Raw genomic sequence first — 25,510 nt, 5'->3', positions numbered from 1 at the left:
TTTTGTAAAATGCTGTAGTGTTTTCTGAAATGCTGTAGTGTTTTTTGAAATGCTGTAGTGTTTTCTGAAATGCTGTAGTGTTTTCTGAAATACTGTAGTGTTTTCTGAAATACTGTAGTGTTTTCTGAAATGCTGTGGTGTTTTCTGAAATACTGTGGTGTTTTGTAAAATGCTGTAGTGTTTTCTGAAATGCTGTGGTGTTTTCTGAAATGCTGTAGTGTTTTGTAAAATGCTGTAGTGTTTTCTGAAATACTGTGGTGTTTTCTGAAATACTGTGGTGTTTTGTAAAATGCTGTAGTGTTTTCTGAAATGCTGTAGTGTTTTCTGAAATACTGTAGTGTTTTGTAAAATGCTGTTGTGTTTTCTGAAATGCTGTAGTGTTTTCTGAAATACTGTGGTGTTTTCTGAAATGCTGTTGTGTTTTCTGAAATGCTGTAGTGTTTTCTGAAATACTGTAGTGTTTTCTGAAATACTGTAGTGTTTTCTGAAATGCTGTAGTGTTTTCTGAAATGCTGTAGTGTTTTCTGAAATGCTGTAGTGTTTTGTAAAATGCTGTAGTGTTTTGTAAAATGCTGTAGTGTTTTCTGAAATGCTGTAGTGTTTTGTAAAATGCTGTAGTGTTTTCTGAAATACTGTAGTGTTTTCTGAAATGCTGTAGTGTTTTCTGAAATGCTGTAGTGTTTTCTGAAATGCTGTAGTGTTTTCTGAAATACTGTAGTGTTTTCTGAAATGCTGTAGTGTTTTCTGAAATGCTGTAGTGTTTTGTAAAATGCTGTAGTGTTTTCTGAAATACTGTGGTGTTTTGTAAAATGCTGTAGTGTTTTCTGAAATACTGTGGTGTTTTCTGAAATGCTGTAGTGTTTTCTGAAATACTGTAGTGTTTTCTGAAATGCTGTAGTGTTTTGTGAAATGCTGTGGTGTTTTGTAAAATGCTGTAGTGTTTTGTAAAATGCTGTAGTGTTTTCTGAAATACTGTAGTGTTTTCTGAAATGATGTAGTGTTTTCTGAAATGCTGTAGTGTTTTCTGAAATGATGTAGTGTTTTCTGAAATGCTGTAGTGTTTTCTGAAATGCTGTGGTGTTTTGTAAAATGCTGTAGTGTTTTCTGAAATGCTGTAGTGTTTTCTGAAATACTGTGGTGTTTTGTAAAATGCTGTAGTGTTTTCTGAAATACTGTGGTGTTTTTTGAAATGCTGTTGTGTTTTCTGAAATGCTGTAGTGTTTTCTGAAATACTGTAGTGTTTTGTAAAATGCTGTAGTGTTTTCTGAAATACTGTGGTGTTTTGTAAAATGCTGTAGTGTTTTCTGAAATACTGTGGTGTTTTTTGAAATGCTGTTGTGTTTTCTGAAATGCTGTAGTGTTTTCTGAAATACTGTAGTGTTTTCTGAAATGCTGTAGTGTTTTCTGAAATGCTGTAGTGTTTTCTGAAATGCTGTAGTGTTTTCTGAAATACTGTAGTGTTTTCTGAAATACTGTAGTGTTTTCTGAAATGCTGTGGCGTTTTCTGAAATGCTGTAGTGTTTTCTGAAATGCTGCGGCGTTTTCTGAAATGCTGTAGTGTTTTCTGAAATGCTGTAGTGTTTTGTAAAATGCTGTAGTGTTTTCTGAAATGCTGTAGTGTTTTCTGAAATGCTGTAGTGTTTTGTAAAATGCTGTAGTGTTTTCTGAAATGCTGTAGTGTTTTCTGAAATGCTGTAGTGTTTTGTAAAATGCTGTAGTGTTTTCTGAAATACTGTAGTGTTTTCTGAAATACTGTAGTGTTTTGTGAAATGCTGTAGTGTTTTGTGAAATGCTGTAGTGTTTTCTGAAATGCTGTAGTGTTTTGTAAAATGCTGTAGTGTTTTCTGAAATACTGTTGTGTTTTCTGAAATGCTGTTGTGTTTTCTGAAATGCTGTGGTGTTTTCTGAAATGCTGTTGTGTTTTCTGAAATGCTGTAGTGTTTTCTGAAATGCTGCGGCGTTTTCTGAAATGCTGTAGTGTTTTGTGAAATGCTGTGGTGTCTTGCACTTCAGGGCCACCGTAGATATTAGTATCCACTGAGGTGCTACTTGGTTTACGTGAATGACGCACACTTTTGCTTGTAAGATGAATATAAAGTCAGATACTAAAGTTTCAAATTGGACACTCACTCCATTTATTTTCCATTCATGCTATCTATTAATTTCCATCCGATTCCCTCACCGTAAAAAAAATGACACTTAGAAACAGAATAACTTAGCTTGGACAGCCAACTTTACCGCAGCGATTGTACGTGTACAGTAAACCGTGTTTTTGTGTGTGTGCTCAGGTGTGTGGTCAAAAACAGCTTTGGAATCAACAAACATTAGTTCCTACCTTTATACCCAGATCGCTAATTGGCTCCTTCACTACTTATTAAATAAATCAATGATTTGATAGAATTATAGAATCGGAGGATGAAACCCTCTCTAATGGTCACGCATACATGCACACTGCACACACTGTGACATTTGGTCTCTGCGTTTAACCCATCCTAGTACTAGGAGCAGTGGGCTGACATTTGTGTCCAGTGTTCTGGAATTGGCTGACAATGTTATTAAATTAACAATTACAATTATCACCAAAAAATGGTCTGTTCCATTGCAGACCTACAGCTGGAACTGAGGTGACAGCAACGTAACTCAAAGTGACAGCAGCTCTGATCAAGGTTTTCTGAAACTGTCCAAGTCTGTTCACATTTTCTTCTACATTATTTAGTCTTTAAACACTGCTAGAGTCCTTCTCCTCTGTCTCCCCCTTACAACACGATTACAAAGTGTTTTCTGATAGAGAAACCCTAACATTAAATGGATCAGACTTCTTTCTGCGGATTGATATGGCTCACATGGTCCCTGATAAGAGTGTCTTTAGTAATGGCCTGAATCCATTGAACCACCAATTACAAAACTTTAATGAATAAAGATTTATCTGAGGCTTTCCAAGAAACACAACCTATACAGTACAACCATTTTTTGTAACTAAAGCAAGTTGCTTAGGAGGTTAACATCTCGATTAAACTATACTAGTTTGGACTTTAGGAGCATTTCCACTGGGGGATCGACATGTCCTCAACATTCAATCTTTTAGAGAGATTTTCAGTCTTGAACAGTTTCCATGATCCAGATAAGAGATGCTTTAAATTAAACATTTAAAAAGCTCATCTGAGTCACCTTGATTTATAAGTGCAATACTTTATTCAAATAACAGCAGCGTGTGCTCTAAGCAGTTATTAATGCTGACAATGAATGCAATCCAATAATACCTAGCATTGCATTGTAAATGTCCTTGATGTCTGCTGGTCCAAAGTTTGTTTCACATTAGCAACATGACAGAAGTCCCTGTTGGGTTGGAATATGGTCTCTGTTGAAGTTAATGCTTTCAGGTTTCAGCCTGCAGGTTTGTTTTTGATTACATCGATTGTTGTTGTCACGCAGCAGCTCCTTTGGATGTGTGAGCAGATAACTGCGGAGGTCTCAGTGTGCAGCTCGGCACTGCTGCCTGAGAAGCATATGTTACTATGAATATGCTGCTTCAGTGGATTTGTATGAAATATGCAAATATGATTACATTTGAATGTATCATTAGTGCTCCTGAGTATAATATATCATCAAGGTAAAGCCAGCGGGCGAATCATCTGACGAAGCAATAAATAGTGGGATGATGAATTTGTTTAGTATATTCACCATCATTTCAATTTCCACACCACTGATTACATCATTTCAAAAACAGTCAATGGAATCACGTCATCCATCCAATCACAATTCTATTCTTCTTAAATACATTTCTCGTATTGATTTTTATTTATCTGGTTTACAGCAGTATGAAACCCAAAAAGAGATTTTTCCGTTTGCAATAAACGGATTAAAACTATGCAGAAATAACTATATAAAGGTGCTGGATTTTGTTTTAACCTCGTCATGCTGTTATCAAGAAAAAAACAACTTTGAAAAACACTGAATTCTGAATTGAGTTCTGTATGGCTGTGCTAACATCATAGCCGCTCCATCAACACTCACAATAAAGTCACCTGAACTAGGATGAATACAGCTCCAAGTTATTGTTCAGAAAAAGAGATATCTGCATACTGTAGTTTAGTCGGGGAAAGCAGGACGTTCAAAGTTGTCACTATGGGCTTTGGGAAATCATGGATATTCTCCACTTATTGGTGGCATTTCATAAATAATAATTACCAGGTACTCTCCGTTCTTCTTAAATGCTTTGAAAAATAAATGAGAGGGACACTGTTTTGCAACCAGTAAATATAGAGGAAGTATTTTGTTAGCTTTCAACAGCCAACTTGCTCAAGTGTGATATATATAAAATTGTTCAGATAATGGCCGGTAATATATAATTGAATATGAACATTATTACAGTAATGATTGACTCTTCTCTTCCCAGCTGCTTTACGAGGAGTGGGCCAGCTACAGCGTCTTCTACAAGTACCAGCCCATCGGACTCATAAGGTCAGATCAATAGCAATGAGCTTTGTCACACATCAGAGGAATTACAGACACATTTGCAGGAATTATATGTATTGCTTTCACAGCTGCATTAACTGCCTCCAGCAGCCTGCGGGCAGGAAGGACGGAGGAAGACTCTGAATCAGATCGAAGCTCCGCTGAAGCTCCCTCACAGTCAGGGCTGAGCGCAGAGCTCTCCAGGAAAAAGAACCTGAGCAGCTCACTCTGCTTAGGGACTTTAATCATGTCTTTTAAAGACTGTCATGTCAGCGTAGGATGAACATGATCTGGTTTGAGAGATGAATGCAGTTGGTAGAGGATGAAAAAAACGATTTACAACAACTAAAGACAGCAGGATGGGATGTTTCTTGCTTTATTATTTATAAAAAATTGAACACCCGTGATAATGTCTATCATGATCTCATTTGTGAAGGGGTTATGGTTATGGACAGTGATGTATTAATGTTGTAAATGTAGGATATTTCACCGATGGTGTATCCTTCCACAGGAAGTATTTTGGGGAGAAGGTGGGACTATATTTCGCCTGGTTAGGAGTCTACACACAGATGCTGATCCCTGCAGCCATCGTCGGAGTCATCGTGTTCCTCTACGGCTGTGCCACTGTCGATGATAACATACCAAGGTACACACACACACACACACACACACACACACACACACACACACACACACACACACACACACACACACACACACACACACACACACACACACACACACACACACACACACACACACACACGCACACAGAGATCAAGCAGGATTTTCAATACAGAGTTGCTTTTCATGCCTACTCAATAATTTTTTGAGGTAGGATGGGTGTTGTGATCACATGTCTACTACTGTATGAATCTTTATAACCATGTTTTTCTTTTGTAGAGAATGTATTTGCAAAAGAAGCCAAAAAGCTCAAATGTTAAAATATTTCCTAAATATTATTTAATAAGGTTAAAGACATGGATAGACAAAAGGAGGTGACTCAAAGAGTGCAGATTATGTCACAATGTTAAAACTAATTCAAATAAATAATGTTCCTTATTGCACAGATATTTAGATTGACCAAAAAGGGGAGTAGGAGCACATTGTGCCATGTTGACTCACAAGGTGAAACCATACCTGCCACACTCTGTTGTAACTAGACTGGGAACTTATAAATAGAACATTTGATGACATCTTTCAGATGGAAGGCGATACTTGGTGCTATGGACGCCTTTCAGAAGCCACCAAAAAGTGTTGATTGTTCATACCCAGCTCTGAAATAAAAAATTAAATAAAATGAGACACTACATTAAAGGTGGAGTTGGTAATTTTGGAGAAACCAGCTCGAGTGCGCTAGAATTTGAAAATACACAGCCAGAAAAAAATCTGCCACTTCCTTCCAGAGTCCCTCCTCCAACACACACGAACGCACACATGACCAATGAGGGCACGAGATAAGTTTGTGCACAGATGGAAGGCTGACAGGCAGGTAGGCCATCCAGTTATTTTAGCCGGGCCGGCTCAGATAATTGGTCGTGCTTTTTACAGCACTACGGCTTCCAGAGATGACATTTTGTTATGGATTTTTTGTCAAAGCACTTCAGATATTCATTGCTATTGGGATGTTAAGAGCATTCCATGGAATATAACAAGTGTATCTCAAGCCGGTTTCTCAAACTTACCTACCCCACCTTTAAGGTACATATCCAAAATTATTTCTCATGTCGTTGTTAAGGTTGTATTTACTCCTAAAGGTTTTATTTATTGACTGGCTGGCTCTCTGGCAAGCTAGCTAAATAAATACTATGCCAGTGTAAAAGGAGATGCTAACCACTGCTCCACATGGAGTTCAAACTAAGTTAGTTTTGCTGAAAAAAGGAAAGTGAGCTTATTATTGAGTGCAAAATGGTATACAGCATTTTCCTAAAACAAGTAAGCAAAGTTGTTTCACCTGTTGGTGGTACAGTATAAGTAAAACGGTTAGCATTGTATGTGAATCTAGTGTAGTATTGTTTTATAATATGCAGAAACTGAATATAACTTGTGAAAAAAACACACTTTTAACAACTATTGGTTTAGAAAGTCCACATCAGACCCAATAGAATAAAGGAGGTCTCTTCCACTGTGCAGCCTGATGGTAGACGGCAGGATTAGCCCACACCCTGACTCTACCTGGTTACATAAACACACTTGGAAGCTTTGGGTTTATTGCAACACCGCATCATTACACACTTTACATTTGCACAGTATCAATGATTGTTTAGGAACATGAGGATAAAGTATGTTAAATGAGGCAATAGAAACCATTTTGCTGAGCGTTTTTATATGTACAAAAGTGGTGGGGCACAAAAAACTTAGATGTCTAATAAGCTTCTGCAGTGAGGTTCATGGCTGGTGAGGCACTGGCACCGACTCTTCAGGTTTACAAATATTATATTTTGACCTAAATCAAAATATAATATTATTTTCAAAAGCTTTTTTTGTCTGAAGCTTCAATTAATTTTAAACAGACAGTTCAACAAAAGGATACCCAAAAAATGTAATTGTATCATTTAAATATTGAATTGTTCTCTCTTAGTAAGATCCCATTTTCAATAAAATTGTGGTCTTACCTTGACTTGAAGATGAAGTCCATTTGCCTATCCTTCTGGACAAAAATCTCTATTACTTTTTTGTAAAAGTCCTCCCTATGTTCTTGTAGTTTCAAAAGTCTATCATAAATCTGATCTAATCGATATATTTATGATTCAAAAATTATAAAAGTAGGGTAGACATGTGGATATTATCCGGCTGAACAAAACGTGCATTTATCTAACAGCTACGTTTCCCACAGATCTTATTTTGAGCTATTTTCTAAAATCCTATGGAGAAATCTCATTGCTTTTTTGTGGAGGGAAGCCATGCGCAGCTTACTTCCTGATTTTAGGACGCCTCACTGCATCTCTCTCCTCTCCTCTTCACACACCACACTTTTCGCGGCACACGTACTTACAGCCAATCAGCTCTGAATGATGTGAGATGATGTATGGTGGGGATGGCAGCTCTATGCCCCTATGGTCATTATTTTTTGCCACACACATTAAATAGGAAAATACTCTGAGCATGCGCAGTGTAGTTTTTACAGTCACCGTTCACTTAGACAGTGAGAGGGAGGGGCAGGATCGGGTTTTGTCCCACATGGCTCAAAATGGCTCAATAGGCACACACTGTAGACACTAATTAGAAGAACACGTACTAAAACAGCAATGAGACGAATCAGATGATTAAACATGATCTTAAAATATATTTAATATTTTTTTTAATTTATTTTCTGCATTTTTTGTAATCATTCTTTTTAATACTTTCTGCTGACACTAGGTGGGGCTGTGCCACCTGCCCCTAATGACCAGTCGCCACTGGTGTCACGATCTGTCTGTGTTGTGTTTTGTCTTGTCTTTTTCTGTCTTTGGTTTCCTGTTTTATTTTGAAAAGTGTTCACCTCCTGTTTTGCCTGTTGCTTTCTGTCTGTGTTCCCTCCTGCCTGATTACTCGATTGTGTTCACCTGGTGCCCCTGTGTTTTCTCCTCCCTCCTCACCTGTCTCTTGTTTGTTTGATTAGTCCTGTGTGCATTTAGGTTCTGTGTTTTCTGTTAGTCTTTGTGAGTTCCTTGTTGTAGTTTGACGTTGTTCACGGGGAAGAGTTCTGTTTGGTTTCATTTTGCCTTTGAATAAAGGTGTTTTTTCTGAGAAATCTGCATTTGGGTCCTGCCTGCTTCGCTCATCCCTGACAATGGGCAGGGATGAAGGACTACATTTCAAATGTAATCACATATACTAAACAATAGATTTGGGTTTTAACAATTATACTTGTGCAATATTCCAACCTCTGCCATTTACATGGATTTAATGATTTCTTATTTATTTACAATTTGCAATCACTAATCACAGCCCCTGAAGCAGCGTACTGTAATTGTAGGCTTATCTGGATGTTAGGAAATACTATCAAAGGTGGATACATTTTCACAATCGCTCTCATAATCCAGAACCTTAACAGACATACTGTAAATAAGAGAATATATTTAAACAAAATGGTTCACAAAGTGGGTGACCTCGAGGTGCCGCAAGATTGATCAGGTTAGTGTTCACAGTGCGTTACGGAAACATGATGACATTTACATTAACTGTTTCATTCTAAGTTGAAAGATAATCAATACATATATAATTGACTCCATAAAGGGCAGCTGAGGCCTTTCTGCAGGGTTTTAGCATGTTTTCCCACACATCTCGGGTTAATGGGAGTGAAGGTGTGAATGTGAGGGTGATGGCTGTCAGTCTCTGTACAGGGAGTGTCAGCCCTGTGATTGATTTGTGACCTCTCCTCGGGAAACGCTCACCCAGTGTCAGAGTATATCAATTAAATATCCATATTTCTGTACAGATATGGGTGTTGGCTGGCACTGGTTTTGAAACTGCTGCTTCAGAAACAAAAAAATAAGCATTTTAGTTGTAAAATGTATTTTGTACTTTGCAATGTAACCTGAATCTAAACTCTTGTTCTGATCCCTCTCCAACATCCTTTTCCCATCTCCTTAGAGAACACATTTTATGATCGTTAATCAATTGGTAGCTGGTGGCATTTCAAAATATACAAGTCTTTCATTAATTCTGTGAGAGTTAAAATTGAATTCATTTAATTTTCAGCACACATTTATTTGGTGTCTTTTGTTTGTTAAAGTAAGCTCATTAAGCTCATAAACCCTGGACTAAAACGCTTATTTGTGTTTCAGCTAGATTTGTGATCATCATAAACCTCATATCTGTCAACGTGATATTAGTATACGATATGTTTTAGATTTAAACCAATAATCAATCGCTTTCAATGAAATGAATGGGACCATTTGAGGGATTGAGGAAAGTGGACCGCTTTGCCTTTGATTAATTGGTCTTCTTGTGTCCATCCGTCAGTATGGAGATCTGTGATCCCAGGAACAACATCACCATGTGTCCGCTGTGCGACCGCGCCTGCAGCTACTGGAAGCTGGTGACCGCCTGCGGGACGGCCCGGGCCAGCCACCTGTTCGATAACCCCGCCACCGTCTTCTTCTCCATCTTCATGGCCCTCTGGGGTAAGGACCCTTCACATCCAAAGAGTCCAATAAAAACCAGCAGCCAGTTGCACAAAATATCTTAAATTAAAATAAATTCCAAGGTCTGACTTTGAGTTTCCATGTTTCTAAAAAGGTTTAGATGCTCAAAAAACAATTTTTTTTTTTACGGTTTGCTTAAAACGTTCCCTTAAGTATTTGAAGTTTTGTCCTTATTTTGGTATTATACTTAAGGAATCTCCTAAGGCCAGTTAAACCGTTGCACAAAATACTTTAACAGCCAAAGTGAAAAAGGAAACTAGATTAAATTAGATTAGATCATCTATACTTAATTCATCCAATAAACATTAGTATTAGAATAAAATCCAAGTAGAATAAGATAACCATAAACAATAAATAAATACATATCATCAGCACAAAATATATATATAGATTATTTAAAATATACACAATATAAATAAAATTCTAAATACATTAGAGTAATCCATAATAGATACATCTACTACAAAAACTGCATAATAAAGATACATTCTACATACAAAAGTGTGCAACATTGAGTGCAGTTTTTGAATTAAAATTCATATCAATTCAATGAAGTAGCGTGATATGCCCAAAATGAGTAAATTGTGTTAAATAGGGAAAATGAATGTGTCTAAGAGGGATGACGAGCTATTCGTTTTACACAATATATTTGACCATTGGTCAGTGCATGATTTGTCTTACCGTCTACAGTTGGATCACTATATTTGCTGAAACTCTGCAATTAATTATTACCTTTCAGTTTTATGCTAATGGGTACTTCAAGAGAACACCTCAAGTGTATTTAAAAAAGGCCACTGTAGATGAGTAGAATTTCAAACACAACCTGTTCAGCAAAGTAGTTGCTAAGTTGCCAAGTAAGTTGCTAGTTCAACCGTTTAACTTTATAGACAATACGGTTTAATCCATTCAGTTTAGAAAATGTGATTACTGCCCCTCAGGCTCACATAGACTTTACAATAGGAATCTGCAGAGTAACTCTTGAGTAAACAAAGAGCCGCTCTTCTGATGTCCTGCCAATCCACACTGCCATCTGCGAGTGGCAGCAGGGCGTCAGACCAGAGAGGTTCTGGAGCTGGTGTCTGACAGAGTCACAGCCTGTCTGCCATCTGGGTTCATGTTCTGTAGCCCTGATGAAGGAGAATATCATGAACCTGTACATACTGCTCCTTGTGGGAAATCATTGCAGGAGCCAAAATAGCAACATGTGTGCAAATGAAACACAAATGTGTGTTGCCTTCTTGTCAACTAATAACATGACAATATCCAATCCAACAATTACTGCTTCAACTAACAAGTATTGTAAGTTCTGTAAGTACATTTTCTTTAGTAAAGCACCCTAAATCAAACAATATCACACATTTCTTCATGACAACATAATGATTAACCATAAAAACCATATATACAGTCTATGATAAAAACACATGAGGTGAGAAGAAAGGCTAGCTTTAAGTGGGTCTTCAGCTGCTTTTAAAAAAGGCTCTAAATGTTAAACAGGTACCTTGAAATAAATGACAATATTAGACAATGTAATAAAGGAGATACATTGGGTTTGATCTGGGTTTCCCTGCTGGTAGGTGTTATCATTGCCATGTGCAGAAGTATTCAGGACCATTAGCAGAAGGTTCAGAGACACTTGACTGTGGCAGATCAAAAGGGAGACATAGGCTGCGTTTCACTTCTCTTATTTTTCATTTCCTCGCTCCTCGGTCTCTGTATCACCGGAAGTTGATTTGTCTGCGCCATCTTGAGTAGCGTCCCAGTGCCCTTATTTGTGCCGGAGGACCGAGGATCGAGGAGCGATAACGGAGGAGCGATAATCGAGGAACTACCAGACCATCCTGTGGTGAAATCCTCAGACACTCGCCCTGCCCCATTACTGTGTATCGCTCACTGATTGGACGATGCAGCGCATGCACTGATCTAGCTGCTGTCAGACGATCAGCTGTGCGGCGTCATCACAAAAGGATGTCGCTTCAGCAATTATGAAAGCTATGTTATCTGAAGCGACCATGGGACATCATCCTTAAGAGATGTATACCTGAATATCATCAGCGTTACAGTCAAATAAAATGTTCTCATTTTTTACCTAAATAATAACCTCGAAAAAACATAGGAGAAAATTATATAGGACCAAAGACTCATCCCTGAGGGACACCCCAGAAACAAGCAGCAGTTTCAGACTCTTAGGGACCAAGGGACACAGAAAAGAAACTCCTATCGAAGACATAACAGGAGAACCAGTCCACATTATGTATCAAAGCCTAATAGCTTCTTCCTCTGAGCCATAGAGCTCCACTGATGCCCATAACTATTCAAAACACATCGTTGAGCCACACTGTTGCATTATCATGATCCCACTCACACAGTAGTTTATTTAAACTCAATCCCACGTACACTGTCCTGATCTAATATTAACCAAAATTACCTTTTGTTGTTGTAATTAAGCAAATACATCTAAAGATGCATGTTTATTAGGAACCAACAGACTTGGAACTGAGAGCCACAGACAGAGTAGTGAAGGATAGTCCATTTGGGATTTCTAGAGATACATTGTTAATGGCATTGCAATCACTACAGTTATCCATTTATTTCTCCAATCCATTTTATTTCTATAGCACATTTAACAACAACAGAGTTGAACAAAGTGCTGTACATCAACAACTGTATAAAAACATAGCATAAATACATAAAAAACAGACAGGACATGAAACAAATGTGAAACACGAGACAATGAAACCAGATCAGAAGCCACAGACTGAGAAACTCTCCTACATGACGTAAAAACAATATAAAACACTAGTAAGATAAAAACCCAAATTGAAAAGCACAGTGTCACCTGGTCTGTAAATGCCAGGGAAAAGAAGTGGGTTTTTAAAGGAGATTTAAAAACAGGCAGAGTTGGAGCAAGTCTAACCTGGAGGGGCAATTTGTTCCATAACTTTGGAGCTGCAACAGCAAAGGCTCTGTCTCCTCGCTGCTTTAGCCTTGGGTTATCTAGCTAGGCATAGAGGTTAACTATATACAAGCTGATGATTAGTCACAATAATCATTGTCAATGTCAATTATAATCAACATAAAACGAATTAACCCTTTAAATTAGAGTCTAAAAGAAACAACGGAGATACAGCACATCTTTACAGAAGGAATCCAAAAAAATAACCTTATTGTTTGTTTATTGTCATGTATAGATGATGGTATAAGGGGCATGTATACAGATGTTGATTGAGCCTGTGTTAATATTGCTGCGTGTGCTTGGTTATGTAGCGGTTCTCTTCATGGAGCACTGGAAGAGACGACAGATGCGGCTCAACTATGTCTGGGACCTGACGGGCTTCGGAGAAGAGGAGCAGGTGAGACAATGCTACAAATTATTTTTGGATACAAATGTCTAAAGATATACGTTTATTACAGGAGTATATTTGATAACAATAGTTTCACATTCTGGTAAAACCTATGATTTGTTTCTTTGCTGAGAGTTATTACTCTTGTGTCTGAATATGAGGCTACAGTCAGCAAGCTTAGCATAAAGACTGGAAATAAGCAGCAACAGAAACTAGCTTACAGGCAACAAGCACCTCTAAACAGAGGTGGGAGAAGTGCCAGAGTGTAAGAATACTAAAATATTAAATAAATGTAGTGGACTATTTACCTCTGAATCGTAGATAGGCAAGGCGTCGAAGAACATTGAAATACTCCAGTAAAGCACAAGTCTGTCAAAATTGTACTCAAGTACACTACTTGAGTAAATGTACTTAGTTACTTTACACCACTGCCTCTAAAACGCGTTTATTAACATGTTACTGTATGTAATGAAATGCTAAGATAATAAGTTGTGTTTTCTACGCAAGCCTCGAGAGGCAAATGACTTAAAAAAGATGTTGGTGGTCCAATTTTAAGTCTAATTTGAATAGTTTTCCCTACAAAATGTGTGGCAGTTTATTTGTTTCATTTCACCATGCTATCTTATCACAAGGTAGACATATGTTTGTGTTAGCAAAACAATAAGCAACATAACTGTCAGGTTTTTCTTTGAGAGCCCACATGCAATAAAGACCTTGTGTTTCGAATGCACGGAGAGATGAAAGCCTTTAAGAAAACAGGACTTAACTCGTGCTGACACTATCATGACAAGAAATACAGATGTGTCACTGCAAAGTCACACAGTAATATGGATGACAGAGAGGTGGGGGTCTGTGTTCCTGTGTCGTGAGTCAGCCCTCAGCTGTAATGTTCCCACACACACACCACAGTCAAACACATCACTATCTTTTCAAATCATAAGGAAATGAAGCAGTGTCCTACAGCCTTCTTCTAAAAGGTTTGTGTCAGTATCATGTCCTGTATCATTGACATTTGTTCCTTTTGTGTTTGTGTGTGTTGTATTTGACAGGAGGAACATAAGGTTTGGAATCCGACTTGCTTACCTTTTTTTTAACCTACCGTTTACGATCCATCCTGCAGCCGCTAACGCTAACATGTTCTCCCTCAAGGTGTCTAACAATCTCCCTTAGGAGTATTCCCTTGGCATTTTGTACTCTTGTATCTGCTGTGTAAGGTTTACTGCGGCTTTTCTCTTTCTCTCTGAGGTTTATACTGAAGCCTCTTGTTAGTGTGGCCTCTCAACACTGTGTTGTTGCTGTTGTTTGTCTCCTGACGGCAGCAGAGATGACAGGACCATTTATTTGACTCATAGCTCTCTGTCCTCCTCCTTGCTCCTCTGCTTTTCTTTTGAGATATACAGGGCCCATAGGAGCCATAACACAAGTAGCACACAAACTCCCAATGTTATATAATATGCATTTGAACAAGTGGTGTGAAATATAGGCTTAGCATTTTGTACTTTTAAACAAAAAGGAACAGAACTGGCTAACCTGTTGGGTCAATACAATCTGAACATCGTGAAGCACTTTAAATGCAAATGGCATAACAGAATGAATACGGTTGGTTTAATTATGTGAGGCCTTGGTTTTCCAAAATGGTTGAGTAACGGCCCAATGAAAGAAGTGGCTATCTGTCCCTTTTACTTCTCACAAGTCCTAAAGGCCCAGAGAGTCATGTAGGGCTCATAGCACTGATGGTATTCGACCCATGTGCGCCTCATATACTTTTCACACTTTAAGCCTGTATTGGGCCCACATGGACATGTTGGCTGGGAAGTCAGTGGTATGTCTAACCGTAAACTTCACAAATACCTGGAAATATGTTTCTCAAAAATCCACAACCTGGAACAGGACCGAAAGGGGATCAAATAGGCAGGGTAGCTGGTTTTTGTTCCCAATTAAAACAGTATAACAAGTCCACGCTTTTATATTTCCAGAGGTGTAATGAGTGTGTCATTTGAAAGGTGTGATATATACTGTAGTGATGAAACCCCAAAGAGTTATAACCTTGCTGTTATTATTATCACCTCAGCTTCAAAAGCTCCTGTAGGGCTGGTAGGAGAGTGCATTTTTGACTTATATTTGTCAGGTGGCCAAACATGACTCCAAGTTACTGCTGTGTGTGTAAATAGCAGCTTGCTAACACCCTCTTGTTACAGTGAGGAAGAGTTGCCAACAAATCTGATAATGCAGGTTAAGTTGCAGTAATGATGGGTCATGAGGACTCTAAGAAGAAAATGATTACATTTCTACTGAATATGAAATGATAGAAGAGCAATTGTTGCTTTTAATAATCCAATTCTTGAAGAAGTCACTCTTTACATTTGCTTTTTGTCTGCATTTGGGTCTTTGTTTGCCTACTGTATCTTCGCTCATGTTCTAACCTTAACAATGCAATAACTATGCCTAACCACGTTTTGCAATTCTTTCCAACCAAGGGTTCCACCAGAGTCCTCTGTGTACACTGCACCTCTTCATTCCTCCTGGCTTAATGCAACAAGTATTACTCTGTGACAAATGGGTGCATATACATTCATTTCTGACGGCATATTACATGGAAATAAAATGTTACCCTGATATTCCTCACCATGCAAGGATTATTTGATCAAAACAAAAATTCAGCTTGCCATATCATGGAGCTTTGTGAATCAAATGGTAACAGCTGGATTAAGAAAGGACAGTTTCAAATGTCAATCACAGACACATACTGAGAGAGGTAGGTTTTGATGGCATATACAGCACACATGTAGCTGTTAGCTTAGCTGTATTGCATTAAGCTTGGATAAACATAAATGCATCAAAACTAGCAAAAAAACTGGACTGGCTGTTTTTATGTTATTCTAACATTTAGTTTCACATATTCCTAATCCTTTCATGGTGGGTCCATGCACAGCAGTCGAACTCAAACACACCGTTTTGCTTCATGCACACAGGCTGTTCATTTCATGGCTGTCTCCAAACGTTCTACTGTATATCGCTCTGTACTGCTTACTAACCCACAGGGGTCACGTGTCCGTTACTGTAACATTCAAACTGATTTCCATTCCAGGACCACAACCGAGCCGAGTACGAGTTGCGGGTCATGAAAAAGACAATGAAACTGGAACAATCCAGCCCCAAGGTAAAGTAGATTTACTTGATGTTATGTATGTGTGTAAAGCAGACCTGCACAGTGCATCATGTTTTAGAGATCTGTCCTCAGAGCGTCGGCATCAGAAGATGTACTATTCACAATATTACATGATTGTGTTACATAATTTGTTACTTGATATGCCTTATTTGTGCCTTAGTACTCGAACTGCTTTGGACACCTACACTATCATTTACATTACTGCATCATTTTCTTAAGCATGCCATTAGTTTAACCCATAACATTTCACTTTGGGAACTTTTTGAAATGAATAAAGTGCACTTTGTATGGGGTCAGATAGGACTTAAAATAAATGGCTGCACACACAAGTTTCATCAAATCATTTGGGATTTACATACAAATGTCTCTATTCACAAAAATAGTTTTCAATGGACACACAAATATTAATCGTTTTATATACATGTAAGACAATCCATATAAATAAGTTGCACAAATATACTTCCTATCCCCGCAGAAACATTTATTGTTTTCAATACATATATAATAATCTACAAATATATCTATTCAAAAGTGTTGTATTTTCCATACAAAACATTCACAACAAATACAAAATACATATTTGAATGTTGTTACATTTATATAAAATACACTTGGTGTGTATGAACCGGTTTGTGTGTGTGGCCTTTTGAGACGCCACTCAACACTAGATTCACAAATGCCTTTCCAACACGGAACTTTCCTGTCCGTGGAACTGTTAAAGTGAGACTGATCGGACTCCATACTTTAGAAATAAACAGGGACAAGAAACTTGATAAGGAAAAGCTCACTAAACACAGTAAATATGAAGTCTCCTTTAATTGTATTACTTTTAAATGACTTTGTTGCATCTTTGTCTGATAATATTACTCAGAGACATCCAGCAAACATGGTTTCTGTGAAATGGATAATTAGACTTGGTCCTCTCTTGCAAAAGTCAAAGATAACATCCTGCCAAACAGAGTGAAGACACACACCGTCCGTCAGCAGCTGACAGGGAACGTGGATCACACTGAACAGTGCAGGAATCAAATCGAATGGTGGCTTCATCAGCATGAAAGTGCTGATAAAACACTCTAACAACGTGCGTGTGTGTGTGTGTGTGTGTGTGTGTGTGTTTTCAGAGTGAGAAAGTGAAGCTGACCTGTACAGACAGAATGCCAGCTTACCTGACTGCCGTGTTGATGATGGTCTTCATGGTGAGTCTCATTTTTTGAACATGCTTGTGGTTAGCAGATTTTCATGCTTTGTTCTATGACATAAATTACGTCAGTAAATACGCCGCTAATGAATGTCCGAAGCTTCTATGTGACATCAAAACGGCGGTTGCCAACAAGTGACTAAAAGAGACTAAAAAACGTCATCATGCCAACACGAGTCCACCTTTAGCTTAGCATTAGTGACGTGCAGCCATGACACTGTGATGTAGTCTGTTTATAACCTAGCGTTAGCTTTTTACTTCTGGCGATTGCATTTACGCTTCAAAAATCACAACGTGGTGTTAATATGTGGAAATGATCCTGCTGAACAAAAGTTCAGTAGCATATACGAGAGTTTCCCTTAAGCAGGTTTTTTGCTTCATTTGATTCATTCATGGTTAGCATGGCAGGATAACTCAACACAAAGGACTGCGTGTCCAACATGGATATGACACACACACCAAGGGAAGAGCTTTTCTTTTTAAAATGCAACTACAACAACATTTCAAGCCACTACTAATTATTTGACAAATTCTCCAAAACGGAGCCTAACCCAGATTTGTCAGGACTTGTCAGGGTTGATTGCAGGAGGCTGTTGTGTAGCAGAAGTTGTTGCTATGGACACAGACACATTAAAGTATTACATCCAGGCTCAGGTGGGTAATGATGCATGTCAGAGCAGTCACCCTTATTATTTATATTGTTTGTGACTCCTGTAAACGGCATGTTTAAACAAGTGTAGCCTTTACTGTGCTTTGATTTAGTCAAATGATTATACATTTAAACCTTTCAATGCACTTCCTGCTGATTGTTCAGATTCAAATACAGTTGAGGCCTAAATTATTAGCCCCCCAGGAGTTATGGAACATTTTCCTAAAATTCTTCCCAATGTTTCCAACATTGATAACACTTGATATAATCAAACATTCACCAGTGCTATTTAGTAGCTTTTGGTACTTTTTGGAAGATAAAATAAGTTTTTAGGCTTGCTGTATATCAAATATAGTGAAAAATGGGTTGGTCAAAAATATTAGCCCCCAGGCCATTAATAGTCAATAGTGTACCCTTTCTGAGCCACAACTGACAAGAACCTCTTAAAGTAGTTCTTTACTAGGTTGGCACAGGTCTCTTGAGGGATTTTGGCCCATTCTTCCATTGCAAATTGTTCCAGCTGGTCCGAATTGCGTGGTTTCCGAGCATGGACATTCACTTTGAGCACCCGCCACAGATTCTCAATAGGATTGAGATCTGGGCTCTGTGCGGGCCACTCCAGCACCTTGGTTTTGGTGTCCTTTAGGAACTGTTGGACCAAGTTTGATGTGTGCTTTGGGTCATTGTCTTGTTGGAAGACCCAGCGACGACCTAAGCGAAGACTAAGAGCAGATTTGTTCATATTATCCCTCAAAATGTCAACATAATTTTAATTCTTCATGATGCCTTGCACCCGCACAAGGCTCCCTGTGCCTGAGGCTGCAAAACAGCCCCACAGCATGATGTGTTCTTAGGGTTGAAGGCCTCTCCCTTTCTTCGCCAAACATAAGCAACATCCATGTGCCCAAACAGTTCCAGTTTAGTCTCATCAGACCAAAGCACAGACTTCCAAAACTCATCTTTACCTTTCAAATGTTCACGGGCAAACCTCAGTCTGGCTCTGATGTGCCGCTCTTTGAGTAAAGGGGTTCTTCTGGGACGATGGCCCTGAAGCCCACCACGATGAAGAGCCCTCACCACTGTGTCCCTTGAAACATCAACTCCAGAAGAGGCCAGGTCAGCAACAATCATCTTGGCAGGTGTCCGGGGATTCTTGCCAACATCTCTGACTATTTTCCTCTCCAGAGTTCTTGACATCTTGCGCTTTTGACCACGCCTAGGTTTGTTTCTTACAGAATGTGTCTCCTTGTACTTCGCAATGATGCAACGTACAGCAGTTCTAGACACTGTGAAGCGCTTGGAAATAGCAGTATAGCCTTCCCCCTTATCATGAGCCTCCACTATCTTCTTTATGAGCTCCAGACTGATTTCCTTTGACTTTGGCATGGTGAGTCGGAGTAGTAGTATAGTCCCTCTCAGTAAGGTATTCAAGTGCCTGTTTCTTGGAGTCCTTTTATGCTGATTGAATTCTCAGGTGTGGCTTGAAAGCCGATTGTTCATTAGGTGTGGTTTGAAAGCAAAAATTCACATGGGGGTTAATATTTTTGAGCAACCCATTTTTCACTATATTTGATATACAGCGAGCCTAAAAACTTATTTTATGTTCCAAAATGTACCAAAAGCTACTAAATAGCACTGGTGAATGTTTGATTATATCAAGTTTTATCAATGCTGGAAACATTGGGAAGAATTTTAGGAAAATGTTCCATAACTCCTGAGGGACTAATCATTTAGGCCTCAACTGTAAATGCAATAGAAATGAAGGAGTGGTTGTTTAGAAATATCCACTTGAGAGTGAATCCAACAGGCTCTTCAATACTTCAGCAGAGTTCACATATCTCCTTCCTCCCCGTGAATGTTTTGTCTCATTATCAGCAGATTGTTAGATTGCGTGTTCTCCTCCTCCTCCTCTCTTTAGATCCTCGTGACGTTTGCCATGGTCTTCGGGGTCATCCTGTACCGGATCAGCATTAAGGCAGCGCTGCACATGAGCACTTACTCCGCAGCACGGTCCAACATCAGAGCCACAGTCAAAACCACAGCCGCCATCATCAACCTCATCATCATCATCATCTTAGATGAAATCTACGTCGCCATCGCCCGCTGGCTCACCAAACTGGGTGAGGCACATTTCACTGTTAACCCATTTAAAGCAAGATAATCTTCCTTTGTGTTTGACTACAGATTGACAAGTCAAGATGTTGGAGCTTGGCTGTTCAGAATGATGTCTGTGCAGTTTGTTTTCACATTTATCTGCTCTCTTTGAGCTTACTTTAAATCTCAGTTCAAAGTAAACCACTTTAACCAAATGTGTCTTATTGTGTCTGTAGATTGGAAATAACGAAGGTTTCATGATGATATCTATTAGTTAAATGTTTAACCCTATTAACCAGTAGTGCCTCGCAAAACACATTTCTTTAAAGGTTATTTTTTCAAAATAAGCTTTCTTTCACCAGAACTCTCTACTTCAATTAGTAATACCAACACTTTCCAGTTTCACTCAGTCTAAGAGGGGTTTGTCCAAATAAAACTCACAACCTGATTATAAAGCATTGTGTTACCTAAATAAAAATAAAACATGTATCATGACTATTTGAAAGTCTTATCTGATTTAGCAAGTGAAATCTAAAATGTAAAAAATGTGACATCACAACCAGGTAGGAAACCAATCAGTATTAGTGTTCAAACACAAATGAGGTTGCCTTTAATGGTGCATAGAAATTGCAATGGACATACACATGTAAAACACACTGTACAGCTCATGAAGGGAATTCCAACCGATCTAGAAAAGTAAACACAGCTTTTTCTTCAGAATCAAAGTTGCAGAGGCTTCAGTAACGCTAATGATGAATGGATTTGTCTGTGATATATTCAAACAACATTTGATCTATATTTCAGAGGTGCCAAAGACAGACAAGAGTTTTGAAGAGCGTCTCATCTTCAAAACCTTCATCCTGAAGTTTGTCAATGCATTCACGCCCATCGTCTATTTGGCCTTTTTCAGGGGCAGGTAAACAACGGCTATATTTTGTAAATTGTTATGTTGAATCATTTTTATTAAATTCCTATCAGTCATTACTTAAAAAAGATGAATTCAATTGACCTATTTAATTGAGTTTGTTTGCATAACCACATTGTAAACCACCCGATGTCCACGTCTCGTCTTGTGTTTGGTTCACAGGCTTGTTGGGCGGCCTGGAAGCTACTTGTATGTTATTGGATCGTACAGAATGGAAGAGGTAAATACACGTGTTCAAAATGCATGTTCCTGTTGTCAAAGACTGTCCATGACAATAAAATGTGAAAGATGTTATATATGACACTGACCAGTTCCATATTATATCACAAAAATGTATTGATCTTTCCTCAATTTAGGTGGTGTTAAAGCTGTTTTACTTTCTTAAAGTCCATATTTGATTTATGTCAACAAATCAACTGCTATTTGTTTTAATCACTTTTTAACCTGCTTGGGGCATAACAGCGTAAGATTATACACCTAATAGATTCCTAAGGAAGAGATACATTTTCAACAATATATGCGCTGCATTATAATAGTATAGTTTTTAACCGAGGTTACTAAAATAGTAGGAAATGGTTCACCTGTCCGTGACCATTATAAGTACGCCTAGTGAGAATATTTGGCAACAGGACAGTGTAGGTAGCATTGATTAAAAAGAAAAAACTCCAGTGTGTTTTATAGAAATAATTTGAAAATTCAACGGACCTTGGCTGTTCTCGTGGTCATTTGACCAGTGTGGTCCAAAAAGGCAATTGTTGTTATGGTTAAAGCCACATTCATGTGGGTGTAAAGTGTAGTGGTAGCTGGCCCAGCTACAGATATAAATGAATGGCTAGTTAGATAGGTAACTTCTCCCCTAGATTCCACCGGGTCCGTCTGCGGCGCGTAACGGACGCGTTACGGCTGTGCCGTGGCGTCCGCAAGAATCACGGCCACTCTAGTCAATGGGTTCTATTCCACCAGACGCGCCGCGTTACGGCTCAGAAGCGTCCCAGAAGCGTCTTGCCGCTGGGCTCCGCTAGAAATAGGATTGAAGTCTATTTTTCGACGTGACGCAGCCGGAAGGTAATGTCGGGCAGGCAGGAAGTGGAACGTTCAGAGCATATATAGCATATATATGCACACACAAACTAATGTTGCAGACCCTATCCCTCCGTAGTCTTTCAAGTAGGAGGAGAAATGCCAGCGTTCTCCTCCGGTTTACAGGCACTGTGTACATTATATATATAGAATAATTATGATGATGAATGCATTTTTTTACCACTGAAATACAGCAACACATCTATGATTCATGTCGTTTACAGTGGCGACTGGTCATTAGGGGCAGGTGGGGCACAGCCCCACCTAGTGTCAGCAGAAAGTATTAAAAATAATGATTACCAAAAAAATGCAAAAAATAAATAAAAAAATATATAAAATATATTTTAAGATCATGTTTAATCATCTGATTCGTCTGTACATTGCTGTTTTAGTATGTGTTCTTCTAATTAGTGTCTACAGTGTGTGCCTATTGAGCTGTTTAGAACCATGTGGGACAAAACCCGATCATGCCCCTCCCTCTCACTGTCTAAGTGAACGGTGACTGTAAAAACTACACTGCGCATGCTCAGAGTATTGTCCTATTTAATGTGTGTGGCAAAAAATAATGACCATAGGGGCATAGAGCTGCCATCCCCACCATACGTCATCTCACATAATTCAGAGCTAATTGGCTGTTAGTACGTGTGCCGCAAAAAGTGTGGTGTGTGAAGAGGAGACGAGAGAGCTGCAGTGACGCGTCCTAAAACCCGGAAGTAAGCTGCGCATGGCTTCCCTCCACAAAAAAGCAATGATATTTCTCCATAGGATTTTAGAAAATAGCTCCAAATAAGATCTGTGGGAAACAAACCTGTTAGATAAATGCACGTTTTGTTCAGCCGGATAATATCCACATGTCTACCCTACTTTTCGAATCATAAATCTATTGATTAGATTAGATTTATGATAGACTTTTGAAACTACAAGAACATAAGGAGGACTTTTACAAAAAAGTAATAGAGATTTTTGTCCAGAAGGATAGGCAAATGGACTTCATCTTCAAGTCAAGGTAAGACCGCAATTTTATTGAAAATGGGATCTTACTAAGAGAGAACAATTCAATATTTAAATGATAAAATTACATTTTTTGTGTATCCTTTTGTTGAACTGTCTGTTTAAAATTAATCGAAGCATCAGACTAAAAAAGCTTTTGAAAATAATATTATATTTTGATTTAGGTCAAAATATAATATTTGTAAACCTGAAGAGTCAGAGCCTCACCAGCCATGAACCTCACTGCAGAAGCTTATAGACATCTAAGTTTTTTGTGCCCCACCACTTTTGTACATATAAAAACGCCACTGGTCGTTTATAACTGGGATATTACAAGTATTATTAACTTTGTCTGTACAAAGTAGCCTGTCCAGGAAATATGCCCAAATCAACAAAAACTGCGAGCCGACAGGCAAGACGCTCCGCTTCTGAAACGCGCCCGGTAGGGTATGACGCCGGAGGAGGCCGGACCAAAACCGCGGCGTAGCCGTACGCGCCGCAGACCCGGTGGAATCTAGGGGTTAGGGACTGTTGGACCAGCCACTATTGCACTGTTTTGCAATTCTTGTGTAACCAATATAGATTCAATCATGCTGGAATCATCAAGCTAGCTAAGTCTGCCTTAGTGTTAATGCTAACATGATTAGAGAAAATGTGCCAACCAAAGTCGTCACTTATCTACCGACAGAAATGTGCTTTCCCAAGCGAGTTGTGTAGATGAAGAACAATACTTACATGTTTTATTAAATCTGGCTCTCTTTGTGTAACGTTACCACTCAGCTGCTTGTTGAAGTTGTTAAAACCTCACTTATGTGAGTCCAAAACTTGCCACCAGTCAGTTTATATGGAAGTTACACTGTTTTGATTGTTTCAATAGTAAAGGAACACATACAAATTACAACTGGCCTGACCAAGTTGTAATGTTGATTTGAATGTGAATCTCTGTTCTGCTCTCATTCTATTTCTAAGATAAGTTTGTGTGTTCATGGCAATAAGGGAACACCGAGTGACTTGGCTGTCTGTGGTCCGCTACTCCTGACTGCATTTTGAACTCCCCACTGTCCCCCCGACTGTCCCTCCATGATCTTTGCCTCTATCGGACCTCACTTCCTGAACCTTCTCTCTGCAGTGTGCTCATGCAGGCTGCCTCATGGAGCTGTGCATCCAGCTGTGCATCACTATGCTGGGCAAGCAGCTCATCCAGAACAACCTGTTTGAGATTGGCATGCCGTGAGTACATGACTTCCACTGTGCAACATATATACCCACGAAGCTAACACAGTGAACAACATTTCCACACACAATGCGTCGGTTCAGCAAGCCCCAGAACAAATATTGCACTCCCACTCAGTTGTACTTTTGCCCGAGAGAAATCATTTAAAGGCCTGTCTGGTTTTCAGACGCACTTACCTGGGAACTAGACAGCATTATGCCGAACTCTCTCAGCCTTCAATGTTCTCTGTCTTGCTTCATCCGTACAGAACTCTGTAATGGAAGCCTATTTTCCTTTTTGTGTGGTTCCCTTTCTTTATGACGTGGTACAACAAAAGCACAGTTCTCCACTGTGTCACATATATCATTTTTAGACCTAAGTACATTCTGTCCATGAAAGAGTTCTGTATCAGCAAGGGGAAACCACATGCTCTTGTATTTTCTATAATAGTCAAGGAGAAAATGACCTTTGTCTGGATTTATCATGAGAGCCTTGAGACTTTAAAACCATACTCCACGAACAAATGGTGTTGCTATGGTGATTACATCCATAACCAATTAACCACCAATAATCCAGGTGGCATGTTTCACGAGGATGAAGATGGATCAATTGGAAAAAAGACTTTCAATTTATTTCACAACATTGAGTTATACAAAGAGGTATTTATTTGATTTTGTCCAGCCATATATATCAATAAGGGTAGGCAAAAATAAACGATTACCCAATGCAGCAACGTCACATTGCCAAGGAATCTTCATGTAGGGAGGTTTTTTACCCTGTTGCATTAGACTGCATTAGTTTAGCATCCATGTAATGGGTCCTTTTTATCAAAAGAAAAGACTCTGTTAACAATGTGTTGTTCCCATACTTGTATGTATGTACAGGAAGCTGAAGAAACTGCTCCGGAGGAGGAAGTCAGAGTTGGACTCAAAGCAAGAGGAGGAGCTGAACAAAACCCTGCAGCGGCACGAGAAGGACCACAACCTGGGTCCCTTCGTCGGCCTCAGCCCCGAGTACATGGAGATGAGTGAGTCTGAACACAAGGCAGTTGAACACACATAACACACATAGCATGCACACTGATGCTCTGTTGGGATTGGTTATGTCTCCGCGCTGACAACTTCTGGTCCCGAGGCTACAGTATATGTTTTCTGGTTGTCTGTCTGTCACGTGATATTTCATTATCACCTTGAGGGAATTCTTTAAAATTGCTCACAAAGGTTGAACTCAGGGATGAAATGATGGGATGTTGGTGGTAGAAGGAAAA

At 39.0% G+C, this 25,510-nt stretch overlaps 1 protein-coding gene across 3 annotated transcripts in view; it reads left to right on the top strand.

Moving 5' to 3' along the window:
• The window catches only part of ano1a (anoctamin 1, calcium activated chloride channel a), a 98,596-nt gene that overhangs the window by 56,622 nt on the left and 16,464 nt on the right, over positions 1-25,510 (top strand). For 2 of the 3 annotated variants that reach the window (XM_034198840.1, XM_034198838.1), the window contains exons 10-21: positions 4,397-4,461; positions 4,967-5,101; positions 9,403-9,563; positions 12,849-12,934; positions 13,975-13,986; positions 16,014-16,085; positions 17,216-17,290; positions 19,860-20,061; positions 20,840-20,951; positions 21,123-21,180; positions 24,160-24,260; positions 25,128-25,270. In XM_034198840.1, coding sequence (XP_034054731.1) covers positions 4,397-4,461; positions 4,967-5,101; positions 9,403-9,563; positions 12,849-12,934; positions 13,975-13,986; positions 16,014-16,085; positions 17,216-17,290; positions 19,860-20,061; positions 20,840-20,951; positions 21,123-21,180; positions 24,160-24,260; positions 25,128-25,270 — 1,222 coding nt within the window. The remainder of the gene's footprint in view (positions 1-4,396; positions 4,462-4,966; positions 5,102-9,402; positions 9,564-12,848; positions 12,935-13,974; positions 13,987-16,013; positions 16,086-17,215; positions 17,291-19,859; positions 20,062-20,839; positions 20,952-21,122; positions 21,181-24,159; positions 24,261-25,127; positions 25,271-25,510) is intronic. The other variant, XM_034198839.1, reaches the window with a different exon arrangement.

Source organism: Gymnodraco acuticeps, unplaced genomic scaffold, assembly GCF_902827175.1.
Source record: "Gymnodraco acuticeps unplaced genomic scaffold, fGymAcu1.1, whole genome shotgun sequence".
NCBI classification, from domain to species: domain Eukaryota; kingdom Metazoa; phylum Chordata; class Actinopteri; order Perciformes; family Bathydraconidae; genus Gymnodraco; species Gymnodraco acuticeps.
Note: the sequence above shows the minus strand (reverse complement) of the source record. Positions and strands in the feature narration are given on the sequence as shown.